Below are 15413 nucleotides of genomic sequence, written 5' to 3'. Positions count from 1 at the left end.
ACTTGGGGCCTAGGGTTGTATTTCTGGGGCTGTATGTACCCCGCACCTCCTCTCCAAAGGCTTCTGGGAGGGGTGTCATGGGGCTGCCCCAGGTCGACACATCTGTATTGCTGGCTGCCGGCCTCCCCACAGTGTCTGCAGTGGCTTGTCAGGGGTCCATAAATTTCCTTCCTGAAGAAAGTGTGCATACAACAGAATGGATTCATTTCAGCTAAGGGCAACTTAGCACTCTGGCCTCTGCTCTAGGAAGGTGCAGGGCACCGAGGGACCTGCTGGGCCCTCTGAGGGCTTGCAGTCAGTTGGGCAGAGGGGACACACATGCAACAGAACTCACATACATACAAAAGAACTCCTAAGTTCCAAACAGGCAGCTCTGGAATAAAGGGCAGAGGGACTTCAGAACAGGAGGCACACAGACCAGTGTAGTTAGGGAAGGCTTCCTGGAGGAGGTGACGATGGAGCCGGTCACATGGAGATGACTGTGCTTGTGGGTCAGGCTGGAGAAGGCACTTGGGGCACACGGAGTACCCAACAGGCAGGCGGAGGGTGTGGGGCCTATTTTGGCGGGGTGGCGGGGTGTCCGTGTGCATGTGTGTGTACAGCATGTGTACCTGGGCCTGGACGACTGCCGGGTTCATCTCATCTGTCCGTCCCTCACAGCCAGCCCCTAGGTGACGTCCAAGAGATACCCTCTGCCACCCACCTGGACCAGTACCTGTACAGGCTGCGTACCCGTCACCTAGGCCAGATCACTGAGGCGGCCCTGGCACTGAAACTTGGCCGCAGCGAGCTCCCTGCTGCCCTGGAGCAGGCGGAAGACTGGCTGCTGCGTGTCCGGGCCCTGGCAGATGAGGTAGTCAACCCCTGGAAGGCGTCTTTCTTCCTCCCTGAGAGCATCAGAACCGGGAGGGATGTGGGCACTTGTCTGGACTGTGATCCAGCCTCTGGCTCCATTTCTGGGTGGGCTTGGTCAGGTGACTCAATTTTTCTGATCCTCAATGTCCCCAGCAGGAGGAGAGAGGTTGCAATTGGATCCTGGGTGTTACGGGGCCTAGCTCAGAGCCTGGTGTGTGGTAGTGTTCGCACGGTGCCCCCAATGTGCTCAATAAATGTCACCAAAGTGTGCCAGAGACAGAGCTTGGACTGGAACCCAGGACGCCTGGCTCCAGGTTCAGTGCTGGGGCCTGCTTCCCCGGGGACCTGACTCCTCCCTGCCAACTAGTACCTTTCTGCACCTGGCCTTGAACCAGCCTCTCTGGTGGCCCTGCATTTCCTGTTCTCCCAAATGCCTCCGAGCCCCAGGCCTGAGGAGGCTGCATTTATAGTAACTCTGAACTTTGTTATATTGAATCAGAGAGTGGTGGCTGCAGTTTGTCCCCACCTGCATAGCACCCCCTTCCCCGCCCCAGGTCAGATGTACCCACCCAGTTCCTAGGGCAAGCAAGCATTCTATAGATTTGTTCAGAATGAGGACAAAGTTCTGCTGAGATGTTATGGGTAGACTAGCTGTTGCCTATTCCGACCAGAGAGGTGTGTGGTCCCCCTATGGAGGGGGTGGGGGTGATGAGGAGGGACCTCCCCAGAAGGAATGTAAGAAAGGGCGGGGCCTGAGAGGGGCTTCTGGAGAGGTGAGTTCTGGAAGGGGAGAGGGGGTCCAGGAGGTAGGGGGCTGCGCAGAAGGCAGCCCAAAGAGTTGGTCCCTGAGAGTGAGCCTTGGACTCGTCCCTGAGCAAGGCCTTGGGCATGTGGCCAGCTACCTGGGCAAACACTGTATTGCCCAGCCACAGGCTGTCCCCATGCAGTGGCCACAGACCAATCTTTGGGCTGGACAAAGGCTGCCTTCCATAATCTTGGCCCAGATTGACCCTGGAACTCTCAGCACAGATTGTGATATGGCTGGGAGGGGTTAAGGTCAAGTGTATTGAGTGCAAGGGAACCCAGAGAGAGTCTTTCTCAGGTTTGAGTGTGCATCAGAATCCTCTGAAGGGCTTGTTAAAACAGGTTGTAAACCCTGTCTGATCCTGCATGTCTGGGGTGGAGCCTGAGAATTTGCATTTCTAGCAAGTTCCCAGGAGCACTGCAGCTGCCGCTGTGCTGGCACCACGCTGGGAGAGTGGTTAGGAACCATTATTTGGAGTCAGAGGAACCTGGTTGGCTCCTACCCTCTTTGAGCTTGAATTTCCTCACCTGGCAAGTGGGGCTGCCTATCTCTGCTGCAGGGAGGGAGTGCAGCTGGGAAATGCCCAGCGAGGCTCTAGGAGCATCAGCTGTCAGCCGTGGCCCTGGTTAGAGGCCCAGCGCCACCTCACTGAGCACACTTTGCTCACCAACCTTGGAAGCAGATGGGCTGTGCCCAGTGGTTCTCACTCATAGTTAGTGGCTCCGAGGGGTTCAGGGCCTTGCAGTTTTGTTCCGGGCTAGTCGCCATTTTCAGAGCCTAATGTCACTAAGCCCAGAAAAGGACCAGACCCCACAAGTCCCTGCTATTAGAGAGAGGAGGGTGGGAGTGTCCTCGGGGAAGGGGCACATCTATGGATTTGCTGCTATTCTCGGGGGTGAGGAAGAAGGGTAGCATCTTAAGTATGATGTCATTTCTTGAGTCAAATCAAATCCTCCAATCTCTGCCCCCGCCAAGAAGCATCTATCTACCCAGGGGAGGGAGATCTAAGAACATAAGCTCTCGGCTCCAGGCAGGAGTGTCTCTTCCCGGAAAATGTGGACTCAGCTCAGTGAATTTTTGGCAGGCTCCTGATGTGAGCGGACGCAGCCTCATGCCCTGTCCCTGGGGGCTCATAGCTGCTGAAGACAGAGGTGCCCAGCTGGCCCTGGGAGGTCAAGGGGTGGGCCACTCTTGAGGGTGGGTGGTGGGAGAGCTGGAAGCTGGGAGGAGAGGCTTGGGTGTCTCAGGGTGGACTGTGGGGCGTGGGTCTTCCCCACCCTGACTGCCGTCCTCTCTCCAGCCCCAGAACAGCCTGCCCGACATCATCATCTGGATGCTACAGGGAGACAAGCGAGTGGCGTACCAGCGGGTGCCCGCCCACGAGATCCTCTTCTCCCGGCGGGGTCCCAACTACTGTGGCAAGAATTGTGGGAAGCTGCAGACGATATTTCTGAAAGTGGGTTCTTTTTTCTCAAGTCGTGACCGTATTTTCTCCCAGGTTGTCCCCTTCCTGTTCCATGTCCCCTCCTGTTCTCCATCTAACTGAGTCTTTAGGCTTGAGTCTCAGAAGGGGCCGAGGGCTTTGTGTAAAACCATTTTCTGTTGTCTCTCCCCTACCAAGTCCCTAGACCCCACACACCTGGTCTAGAAAGTTGGCAGGTGGGAGCTGGAATCGGAGGTGCTAGGAATGAGTGAGACAGGGTCTGTGCCCCTCCGCCCCCTGGCTGTCTGGGAGGGGCTGACTCCCAAGGCTGTTCTCGATCTCCCCAGCCAGACCTCTGGGAGAGGGGTTCAGCTCTCAGCCCCCACCCCAACCTGTAAGAGCCTTGGTAGAGACCTCAATGCTCTGCCCGAGTGCTTTGACTCCAGCTGGGATCATGCTCAGATTCAAGTTCTTCCCTGTGGGAAGGCTGGTGTTTGGGCATCGAGTGTGCCTAAGGCTCTGGCCCCTCAGGGAGCTGGGGGCGAGTAATCCAGTACCCTTCATGTTGTCCTGCCTGCACCTCTCCTCCCCTTCCTCCTCCTCCAACCCCTATCCTTGCACCCTGTCCGTCTTCTTGACTGGCCAGCCTTGGGCTGAGTGACAGGGATGTGAGCAGGTGCCTGAGGACCCCCATCCTCCTCTCTAGGTTAATGTGGGAACAGAGAGCCGAGGCTGCGTTGGTTGGGATATACTGTGGCCTGGTGGCCAGGACACAATTCAGGGAAATCCCTTCCTGTGCCATGACTGCCCGGGTCTGAGGGGAGAGTCCCTGTTAGAAGGGCTGTCACTGAGGCTGTCCTGCCAGAGGAAGAGTAGCCCTGGAAGGCAGGCCTGCCCCTTGCCACTCACTGCTCACTCCAGATGGTTCTGTTGGAATTATAAGCCATCTGGCCTTCTTCCCAGCCTGGCCCATCTGCCCCAGCCCCTTGCTCTCAGCCTTCTCTCCCCCGCCCCTCCTTCTATCCACACTAGGACCGGCACCTGCCTCGCCTCTTCCAGCCACTCATTGTTGATTAGCCTTAGCCTCAAACCTCTCAGTGGCTGTTGGTCAACCCATTCACGTATTGGCCAGTCATTCCTGTCACCCCCTGGGGTCGGTAGAGAGGACAGGCTTCAACGGCACAGTGTGTGTGGACAGGTCACGGGGTTGGCTGGAATCCTGTGTTGCCTAACCTCCCTGAACTGCTGGCGGTCTTCTGACCTGTAAAGTGAGCAGGAGGCTGCCCACTTCACAGGTTTTCAGGATTCAGTTAGGTGACGCAGGCCATGGATCTTGCTGGAACGAGGTGTGATCCATGAATGTCCGTTTCTCTCCGCTCTTCTCCCCTTTCTCCCCCGTGGAGCTCCCTTGCTCCCTGGGGAGAGGAGGCTCCACCAGCACGACTGGAGGCCGACATAAAGGCAGAGATGAGTAGATACCTGGACTTGGGGTCACTGGGGAGGCCAGCTTTGCCTAGAGAGAGAGTGGGCAGGTGTCAGGCAGTGGGCTGCCTCCTCTCACCTGCATACGTGCCACCTGGGGCATGTTCCCTGTGCTGTCCTAACCTCCTAGCATCCTGCTTTGCATCCCTCCTAAGCCAGCTTCTCGCCTAGCAGGGCAGAAGGGAAAGGAAGTGAAGGAGCTGCCGCATCGGAGCGAAGCTAACCAGGAAAGGTTGTCTGGCTAGAGTGCAGGTGGGGATGTACTTGAACAGGATGAGCTTCAGGCTCTGACCTCTCGGCCCTGCGTCTTTGGGGAAACACAAACTGAACATTTTTCCCTGATTCCAAGCAAAAAAAAAAAAAAAAAAAAAAAAAAAGAAAGGAAGGAAAAAAAAAGATATAGAATTGTTTCTCGAAGTCTTCCCCACTGAGTTTATGAGCCCCGCCAGTAGCTCCTGAGCAAGCTCTACAAAAATGTTGGCAGCAAGCAGAGACCAAGAAAACATTGGTGTTTCTTAACTTAAACCAAAGTTGGAAAAAATGAGCACCAGTAGAGAGGGAGAGGAGCCCCAAACTAGACATTTCTTTATTTGCTGTTGCTATTTTGGGTCCGGCAGGCTGGCCCCGTCTAGGGGAGGGCAGGGGAGAGACTGGGGTTGGAAGGGGGAAGGGAGGGTCAGGCATTCCTGCCATCTCCCTGGGGCTCGTGGTTTGGAGGGAAAAAGGCCACTAACCACCCCAGGGAGGGGACAGCTGAAGCCAACAGTCATGGGAGGTTTCCAGGGGGTGACATGTGGGGTCAGGCCCTCCTCCAGGCTTTACCACGGATGAACCAAAAGCAGAGACCGGGTGAAGGGTGAGACCATCATTGTCGTGGCATGCCCTGCACCCCTTTCTGATCCCTTTCCATGGCCTGGGCTCTCCTTCCTGGGGTGTAGGCCTCCTCTACCTGTTGCGGACCTCTTACCTCACCCCCCCCTTTCCTCTTCTGAACCCATCAAAACTCCCTTCTCCTCTCATTCAGCCCCCACCCCATTGCAGAGGAGGAGATACCCCTCCAGGCTCATGCTCACGAAACCTAGGTACTTAATGTGCTACTTCCTATAAGAGACAGAGTGTTGTTCTAAGAGTGAGAACTTCTGTTCCTCAGGCCATATCTGACCGTTGATTTCAGTCAAACAGGGAAGTAGTTGTGGAGAATAAATGTTTTATGCTGGGTTGTTGTGGTTATTCCATTTTGGCAGAGCTTCTGAAAGTTTCGGGATAATAGGCAATTGAGGACCAGTGCCTAGTGGTTAACATGCTGATAAGCGCTTGAAAGGATAGGGCTATCAGATGATACACTGACATCGAGCCAAGACAAAAATAACAAAAACACAACCCCCCATCCCAAACAAACTGAAAATTAAGGAGGAAGCTTTAACCTCCTCCCCTTCCAGACCTGGATCGTTGTTATCTCCTTTAGAGATACATAGTAGAACTGCACTTTCCAATATGGTGGCCATAAGGTGCTATTTACATTTAAATTAATTAAAATGAAATAAAACTAAAAATTTGGTTCCTCGGTCACAGCAGCTACATTTCAAGTGTTCAGTCACCAGCCACAAGGGGCTAGTGCTACCAGACTAGACCATGTGGGTATAAACCATTTTCATTGTGACGGAAATGTTATATGTTCCATTGGGCAGTGTTACTCTAGAAGAAACAGAAATGGGATGTGGTGGGAGAGGGGAGAATGGGGGACCCTGGTCTATCTAGGCATGGCTAATTTTAGCAAAGATCACCTAGGTGCGGATGATAGTCCTCTTTGGCGGGGAGGAATCTTGGCAGGTGGGGAGAGGCCTTCTTAATTATACATTCCTGGGGCACCAGGTGGCTCAGTCGGTTGAGGGTCCGACTTTGGCTCAGGTCATGATTTTGCGGTCTGTGGGTTTGAGCCCTGCGTCGGGCTGTGTGCTGACAGCTCAGAGCCTGGAGCCTGCTTCGGGGTCTGTGTCTCCCTCTCTCTCTGCCCCTCCCCTGACTCGTGCTTTGTCTGTCTCTCTCAAAAATAAATAAACATTAAGAATTTTTGAAAAAAATTTATATCTTCTCTTTCTGTGAAATTCTGGTAATTCCTCCAACAGGACATATGTCTAGTGGGTGTCAGACCAATATGTCCAGTCCTGGAGGACCCCCCGCCTTCCCCCCCAACCCCTGTCTCAGTTGGGACATCCTGATCCTAAAGGGAATCATGGGTTTCTGTCCTTCTCTGGTACCTAGTATCCAATGGAGAGCGTTCCTGGAGCCCGGATGCCAGTGCAGATACGGGTGAAGCTCTGGTTTGGGCTTTCTGTGGATGAGAAGGAGTTCAACCAGTTTGCTGAGGGAAAGCTGTCCGTCTTTGCTGAAACGGTGAGTGCTGCTGGCCTGCCCTGCCTGCCCTCCGTGCCCCAAGCTGTGCTGGACCCCCTCACTTCTCTTTATTGCTTGCTCTCCAGTATGAGAACCAGACCAAACTGGCCCTGGTTGGGAACTGGGGCACAACAGGCCTCACCTACCCCAAGTTTTCTGATGTCACGGGAAAGATTAAGCTACCCAAAGATAGCTTCCGCCCCTCGGCCGGCTGGACCTGGGCTGGAGACTGGTTCGTGTGTCCAGAGAAGACGTGAGTCACGGGCAGGGAGGCTGGGGGACCCCTCTGCTCCGGTCCTTTCTCCGAAAGGCTACAGTGCTATTAATTGCTCTACCACCCCTATGCTGGCAGTGGGGACTTCCACTTGAACTCTTCCAGGGCCAGGGGCTGGCGAGGCGCCGTTCTTTTCTGGAAGGGCTCTAACAATTGGAAAGTCCTTTATTATTTATTATTATTATTATTTTTTAATGTGTATTTGCTTTTGAGAGAGAGAGAGAGAGAGAGAGAGAGAGTGAGAGAGAAAGAGAGAGCTGGGGGGAGGGCAGAGAGAGAGGGAGACACAGAATATGAAGCAGGCTCCAGGCTCTGAACTGTCAGCATGGAACCCGATGTGGGGCTCAAAACTACGGACCGCAAAATCATGACCTGAGCCAAAGTCGGACGCTTACCCGACTGAGCCACCCAGGCGACCCAAGAAAGTCCTTTATTATTAAACTAAAGTTGGCCTCCATTTGAATTTGCATCCATTGGTTGCAACCTTCTTCTCCAAGAGGTCACAGCCTGTTTCTTCCTCTCTGTGTCAACCCTTCCCATGCCTGAGGCCCCTCCTCTCTCTTTTAAGTGCCTCTCAGAACAAGGCGGTCTATCTGTGTCACTGCCCTTTCTCTCTTTCTCCTTTCTCTTTTCCTGTTTGACGTTCAACAACTGGATTTCTTTCTTTCTTTCTTTTTGTTTTTTTTTTACTTTTTTTAAAAAAAATTGAAGTGTAATATATATTATCTCAAGCATGCAATTCTTTTTTTTTTTTTTTTTAATTTTTTTTTTTTTCAACATTTTTTATTTATCTTTGGGACAGAGAGAGACAGAGCATGAACGGGGGAGGGGCAGAGAGAGAGGGAGACACAGAATCGGAAACAGGCTCCAGGCTCCGAGCCATCAGCCCAGAGCCCGACGCGGGGCTCGAACTCACGGACCGTGAGATCGTGACCTGGCTGAAGTCGGACGCTTAACCGACTGCGCCACCCAGGCGCCCCAATCAAGCATGCAATTCTTAAGCATACAGCTTGATGACATTTTCCATTTCAACAACTATCTATCTATTGAGCTTCAACACCCACCAGGCTTTTGGTGTCTTCAGCCCTCTCTCTCTTTTGGATGTCTTTTTCTTTATCTTGGGTGGTGGTATATTCTTTTGTCTATGAGTGTCTCTAGGTATCCCTGCGTCCCCTTTTGCTCTCTCCCCTTGACCCTCTGCCCCTCCTTTCCCTCTTCTCTTTACCCTGTTGTTGGTGGGGTGAGGCTGATGCGGGAAGCTTGGCCAAGGCCTTGGGGTACTCTGGTACCCCTTGGGTACTCTGCTGGAAGTTCTGACCCTTCCCCACCTCCAGCCTGCTCCATGACATTGACGCGGGCCACCTGAGTTTTGTGGAGGAGGTGTTTGAGAACCAGACCCGGCTCCCTGGAGGCCAGTGGATCTACATGAGTGACAACTACACGGATGTGGTAAGTGGGTGCTCCAGGGGCAAGTGGCATTTGCTTTCCTGGGGTCCTGGATATTTGAGCTCAGGAGGGTCCTGTGGCTCAGAGGAGATGGGACATTTTCTCTCCTGTTCCCAAGTCCCCAGCTTCATGCTCTGGTTTCCAGAGAAACAGTGTGAGAACCAGTGTGAGTAGGATGCTGATCTGGAGTGGCACCTGGGGCTTCAGGGATGTATGTTGTCAAGTTGCATCTTTTCTGCTTCCCTGCTGATACCTGTCTCTTCTCACACTTGCCTGTCCTAGAATGGGGAGAAGGTGCTTCCCAAGGATGACATTGAGTGCCCCCTGGGCTGGAAGTGGGAAGATGAAGAGTGGTCCACGGACCTCAATCGGGCCGTTGATGAGCAAGGTGGGCAGCACATGGGGCCCAATGGGACCCACCCCAGCAAGATCAAGAGGTGTGCTGGTGGGACAGCTGAGTGCAGGGCCTTTTGCCCCGGGGCACCGGCCTTCAATGGGCTGCTTCATCCAGGGGACTTCTTAGATCAGCCCATACTTGTAGCTATAAATTAAGAGTCGGTGGTCAGTCATGAGCCTGTGAGTGTGCCCCAGAGGGAGAGAGAGCCTCTGGAGAGATGGGGAATGGCCGGGCAATGACTGACAGGTGCCCTTCCCCCAGGCTGGGAGTACAGTATCCCCATCCCCCCGGATCGGAAGCCAAAGCACTGGGTTCCTGCTGAGAAGATGTACTACACGCACCGTCGACGGCGCTGGGTCCGCCTGCGCAGGAGGGACCTCAGCCAGATGGAGGCACTGAAGAGGGTGAGCCCACTAGGTGGTGGGTGGGATGAAGCCCTGGCTGGGGGAGGCCAGCTGGGCACATGTGTGCACAGACACACGCGCGTGTGCTCAGGACACGTATAAGGCACATGAGCTCCCTCGAGATGCTCACAGATCACACCCAGCATGTGCACAGTGCACACGCAGATCTTCCCATGCTTGTCCAGATGCTCACAGCCAGAGGCCCATGACTACGCAAGGAGATGCACTTGGAACTGCACAAGACCTGGAGGTACAAAGGCATAGCCAGACTCTGGCTGTGGCTGCGTGTCCTGGAGGCAGGGTCTGAGCACAGGTTTGGCTGCAGGTAGTTTACGGAAGCAGTGCTCTCAGGAGTGCTGGGAGCAAAGATGTGGTCTTAGGCCAAGTCAGTTTTGGTCTGAGCTGTGGCTTGGGGAGGGGTGCCCCTTGGAGCAGCAGAAAATCATTCTCACCTGGAGGCAAGGGGGCTGGGGTTTGTAGCCTCTTAGCTGTGTCATCGGCTGGGGTTGCTGGGGCTGGGCTGAGGGATGCACCCTCCCCATGGGGCTTGCTTCCTTCAGCATGGGCAGTTCCCTGGAGAAGGGGGCCGCTGGAGCTGGTAGGTGAGGACGTATGCATCGTGTGAGTGTGCCAGCTGGGAGAGTGGCCTCGGTGGGCTCCCTCAGCATTTACCAGGGGATGTGTACACAGTGCAAGTACACATGCCCACAGGCATGCCCGTATACCCACAGCACAGAGGCGTAGAGTGGACACATGAGTGCACACAGCACATGCACCTGCTCCTAGAGTCCTGCAGATGCCCAGGTGCTGCACAGCCTCAGTGCCTGCCTTCCCTGGGGCCTCTTGCTCTGTGTTCTTCCTTCCCAAGCACGCAGTTGAATTTTGGTCCAAGAACCAGGCCTCCCCCAGTCCAAAAGTAGCCTTTGGCATCACCCAAATTTCTTCCTTTCTCTTTGGGCACAGAGAATCTAGACAAGTATGTCACTGGGTCCAGGGAGAAGCAAGGTTTTGAGGCGACAAACCGTTTTTGGTGCCATGAACCAGACAGACTCAGCTCTCCCTGTAGGAGCACCCAGGGGACAGAGGTGAACCGTGTCAGGCAGCGTGGCTCGCCCAGTCCAGCTGCCCTCTAGGACAGGCACTTACTGCTTAGTTCATAGCCTGAGCCTGAGGCGTACCCGAGGGCAGTCTCTCAGGTCACCAGCTGAATAGGAAGGGACTTCCAGGTCTCTCTCCAGGTCTGGGAAAGTGTCCCCTCGAGGAAATGTGGGGGCGGGGTACCTCCACAGCTGACCTAGGTCTAGCCTAAGGAAAAAGAGCCTGGAGTCGGGAAACAGAATCTTCATTTACCCGCTTCTATTTTTATAAGCTGGGAGGTGAAGAAGAAAAAGGAAATGACAAGAAAACCTTGGATCCATGAAATCCATTCTTAATCTGAGTAAACAAACAAACCCAAAGCCGAGTGTTTTCAGCGCTGCTTTAGTCGACCTTCCCTTTCTGGCTCCTTGGGTCCCCACAACCCGGGGAGCCTCTTCCCCTCCTGATTTTCCGACTCAGGCTCTTGTCATTGCAGAAGCTGCTAAGAGCCCCCCTCCTCCAGGTAGCCCTCCCAGGTTTTCCCACCTGGAGGGTGCTGGTGTGGAGCGGGTGGGGACTCCTGGAGGGCAAGCCAGAGAGGCACAGCAGGAGTCCAGCCCAAGAACTCCTTGCAAGCCTCCAAGCAGTGCCTGAGCCTGCCCTGTTCTCTCCCATGCAGCACAGGCAGGCAGAGGCGGAGGGCGAGGGCTGGGAGTACGCCTCGCTCTTTGGCTGGAAGTTCCACCTGGAGTACCGCAAGACGGATGCCTTCCGCCGCCGCCGCTGGCGCCGCCGCATGGAGCCCCTGGAGAAGACAGGGCCTGCGGCCGTGTTTGCCCTCGAGGGGGCTCTGGTACGTTGTCCCTGGCCTGTGGTGGGTCAGCGGGGTGCAACTTGCTTTCCAGGGCTGTTCAGGCCTGAAGTAGGAGCCCCCGGGATAGCACTTCAGATGGAACAGTGGCTGGTCACCTTGGCTACACAGTTCCTTTAGGGTTGCCTGTGGGGAAAGTAGATGGCAGTCTGGGTGTGCTCCTAAAATAAAATGGCTCCCTTCTTGGCACTGGGAGATCCACTGCTGCTTTGTGTAGTCAAGTTGGGAGCAGGCAGAGAGGGTCTCGGTCTGACCTATGGCTAGAGCCGAGGGACCTGGCTCTTCTTGAAGAGGCTGGCTGCTGCAGGGTGGGTCTGGGAGGCTTTGGCCTCACCCCAGGGAGTAGCCAGAGAGGTCTAATAACCCCTGAATGTCCTTGGTTGGACACGAGTGCTCCTTGGCTGGACAGAAGCCGTGTCATGGCATCCCTGGGAATTCTGGGGGAGAGATGTACCTCAGAAACTGAGTTCTCAGGCTGGCTTTCTGCCTTAGAGCACACTTTCTGGAGCAGGTCACATTGGGGCAGCTCAAGGTTACCTAGGGTCTGGCTGATGTGTTCCCCCAAAAGATGAGCAGACCCTTCCTGGCTAGTCTGAGTAGGGCCATTCTCCGCTCTGTTTTGGCCTGGGGATTTCTGGAGGTGGGAGGAGATACAGAGTCAGAGACCCTTCTTCTGAAATCTAGCCAGGACCGCCCACCCCCTGGGGCTTTGGGCTGTGACTCAGGGAGCAGGTCCCACCAGCTTCTATAGCTGACATGTGCACCAGTTGTGTGTGTGTGCATGTGTGTGTGTGTGTGTGTGTGTGCGTGCATGTGCACATGTACATGAGGATTTGGTCTGAGTGAGGAGCAGTGGGTCTTTGCCTTGAACCAGGGAGTACAGAGGACAGGCCCAGGATCTGATGGGATGGAATCAGGGAGAGGAGGTGAAGTTGGCAGTGTCCCGAGAGGGGTTACAGCCCTCTCGGGCCTTGATGGTGGGCCAGGTGGCAGTATGGGAGAGGACACCTTCTGGGGGCCGGATAATGCTGGATGTCTGATGATGTCTTGGGGCCAAGTTGCGGGGAGGCTGAAAGGAGACGGCAGAGCTCTGGGCTGCTGGGCTCGTGCTCAGCCTGGGTGGGAGGAAACTGCTGCCCCAGCTGGAGCAGCCACAGCTGGAGGGCTTGTAGGGCAGGGCTGGTGTCCATTGACTCTCTTTGTCCTGTCAGAGAGGGTCTGGTTTGGGCGCAAGGCAGGGCCTGGGGGTGGTCTTGTGGCTCCAGCTGAGGGGTGGGAGGATAAAGGCCTCTGTGGCAGAACTGAGTCAGGGCCATGTCTGAGAAGGCTGGGCGGGCACCCCAACGTGAACAGAAACTCAATGAAATGGGTTAAAGAGAGAAAAGGAGTTCAAGGGCTCAGACTGATGGGAGAGCCCAAGAAGCCAAACAGGCATTAAGCCTGGCAGGACTCTGTTTCTGACATCTGCCTCTGTCTTGGCCTCATTCTCACACTGCCTCACTCTGTGTGGTAACAAAGATGGTGCCCACAAAAAAGACTGACACCAACTTTATAGCCGGCAAAGTCCTGGTAGGTAAAATAGCACAGCCCACCCGGCATCCTCTGTTTTCCTCACAGTTGGAGGCCCCAGAGAGGAGAGTGCTGTTTTCACCCTGATGCTGTGACAGTCTCGTGTGTGACTAACTAGCTGTCTTGGTCATGTGCCCCTGCCAGCCTGAAGGTGAAGAATGGAATGTTCTGATTGGCCACTTCAGTCATGCCCCTTTTCTGTAGTCGACAGCACCACCAGGATGGGGAGAAGAGCACCTGGAAAGGAAAAAAAAAAAAACCCAAGCAGTGCTGGGCAAAGAGCTTTTGATGATGGCCACAGGACTCTGTTCAATGAGCAGTAGGGAACCAGTGTGGATTGTTGAGCGGAGGAGTGCTCTGGTCAGAGCTGGGCTTCAGGGCCATTAATCAAGTAGTCACGGAGGATGATTGGGGGTGGAAGAGTAGAGACCATCAGGAACCTTGATTAGTGATCTGGGATGAGGTGACCATCTGGGGTGGGAGCTAGGGGAGGCAGTAGAGGGCAGTATAGTGGCAGAGTTTGGAGAGGGTCAGATGGGCCCAGAGTCTCTGCTGGGTACGTGGTAGGGCCTCTCCCATTGCTGGGCCATGGGGCGGGCGTGGTGGGCCTGGGGCTGCGATGAGTTCATGGCTGGCCCTGGCAAGTCTGACACACATGGTTAAGTGCTGTGTGAAGAAGGCGGACCTGGCAGCCGCTGGCCGGGCCGCTTAGGGCAGGGAGGCCAGGGCCGTGGGAGAGAGAACGCAAGGCCAGAGGTAGCCAGAGACACATGGACGGAAGTGTGGATGGGTTCCGGGCTGGCCAGGATCTGGGGGAAGAAGAGGAACAAGGCTGGGGACCCACTGCCAAGCTTTCATGGCTCGGTGACTGGGAGAATGAAGGGGGGTACTTCCCAGACATGGAGAAACCAATCCGTTTATTCTTTATGTGGGAGAAAATGTTGTGAGGGAGCATTGAAATCAAATGTCAAGGCAACAGACATGAGGAGGTGGTTGATTGTGAAGCAGATGTGACCTGCCTGTGATATGCAGAAGAAACCAATATAGTGAAGCCCTCTGAGTCCTGGGGGAACTTGGCTGACATAGAGAACCAGAGGCAGACAGTGGTTGGAGAGGCTGGATCCCACAGACCTGGAGTTGGAGGACACAGTTTTGGAAAGTCTTTAGGTGTGGCCAGCATTTGGACAGGGCCACAGGCCCATTTGATGGTAACTATCTAGACTACTCTACTTTAGTGAATCGAACCTCCATCAGCACACAACACATACACTCACACACACTCACACATGCACACACACACATGCGCACACATACTCATACATGCACACAAACACTCTCTCTCTCTCTCTCTCACACACACACACACACACACACACACACACACACACACACTCCTCCGTGGCCACTTTTATGTGCTCCTGCCCTGAACCTGCTGTCTTTCGTCCTGGGACATACTGATGCTCCAGCAAGGCATGGGGGCTAAAGTCCACCCTGAATCGTGGGAGCAGATGGTAGGGATCTCTGGGTGCCAGGACCCAGCTACTGTCCTGGGTGCTGCCCTTACCCGCTGGTTACTTTTGTCTGCTGATTCGCCTGGTGAGAGCATGGTGGGATAGGTGAGGCTTCTCAGGGGAGCAGGCTTGGTTTGGATTCTGCCTTCTCTGCTTCCTAGCTGTGGACAGGTTACTTATCCCTTCAGCGACTCTGTTACCTCACCTGTGAAAGTCACTGCATCCTAGAGTCATTGTAAGGAAAAACCACATGGCACGTCTTTAGTGCTTCTCAGCCTTAGTCAACGTAGGAGCAATATGGCGGCCTTGTTGCACACTCTTGATTACAAGTCTGGGTGAACCTAGAGTCTACATTTCTTTTTTTTTTTTTTTAAATTTTAAAAAAAATTTTTTTTTTCAACGTTTTTTTATTTATTTTTGGGACAGAGAGAGACAGAGCATGAACGGGGGAGGGGCAGAGAGAGAGGGAGACACAGAATCGGAAACAGGCTCCAGGCTCCGAGCCATCAGCCCAGAGCCCGACGCGGGGCTCGAACTCACGGACCGTGAGATCGTGACCTGGCTGAAGTCGGACGCTTAACCGACTGTGCCACCCAGGCGCCCCTAGAGTCTACATTTCTAAGAGGACTCTGGGTGATGCCAGTGCTGCTGGTCCAAGGACCATCTCTGAGTAGTGAAGATGTGAAGTACATTGTGCCTGAGGAAGATGAGGGGCGTGGTCACATCGCCCTCCTTCCCTACTTGGATGCCTTTTTTTTTCCCTTCATGTTTTTTAAAAATTTATTTATTTTGAGAGAGAGAGAGAGAGAGAGAGAGAGAGAGAGCGCAGGGGAGGGGCAGAGAAAGAGAGGGAGAGAGAGACTCTCAGGCAGGCTCTGCACTGGTAGTGGGGTGGACACAGGACT

At 54.4% G+C, this 15413-nt stretch overlaps 1 protein-coding gene across 24 annotated transcripts in view; it reads left to right on the top strand.

Moving 5' to 3' along the window:
- Positions 1–15413, top strand: part of DYSF (dysferlin) — a 226677-nt gene that overhangs the window by 108790 nt on the left and 102474 nt on the right. For all 24 annotated transcript variants that reach the window (XR_009248507.1, XM_058683746.1, XM_058683742.1 and 21 more), the window contains 8 exons: positions 661–853; positions 2961–3116; positions 6828–6959; positions 7046–7212; positions 8568–8682; positions 8962–9067; positions 9338–9480; positions 11237–11410. Coding sequence is in view for 23 of the 24 variants with exons in the window: in XM_058683746.1 (XP_058539729.1) it covers positions 661–853; positions 2961–3116; positions 6828–6959; positions 7046–7212; positions 8568–8682; positions 8962–9067; positions 9338–9480; positions 11237–11410 (1186 nt within the window). In the remaining variant the exon portion in view is untranslated. The remainder of the gene's footprint in view (positions 1–660; positions 854–2960; positions 3117–6827; positions 6960–7045; positions 7213–8567; positions 8683–8961; positions 9068–9337; positions 9481–11236; positions 11411–15413) is intronic.

The sequence above is a fragment of the Neofelis nebulosa genome, chromosome 9 (genome assembly GCF_028018385.1).
Source record: "Neofelis nebulosa isolate mNeoNeb1 chromosome 9, mNeoNeb1.pri, whole genome shotgun sequence".
Taxonomy (NCBI): Eukaryota; Metazoa; Chordata; class Mammalia; order Carnivora; family Felidae; genus Neofelis; species Neofelis nebulosa.
Note: the sequence above shows the minus strand (reverse complement) of the source record. Positions and strands in the feature narration are given on the sequence as shown.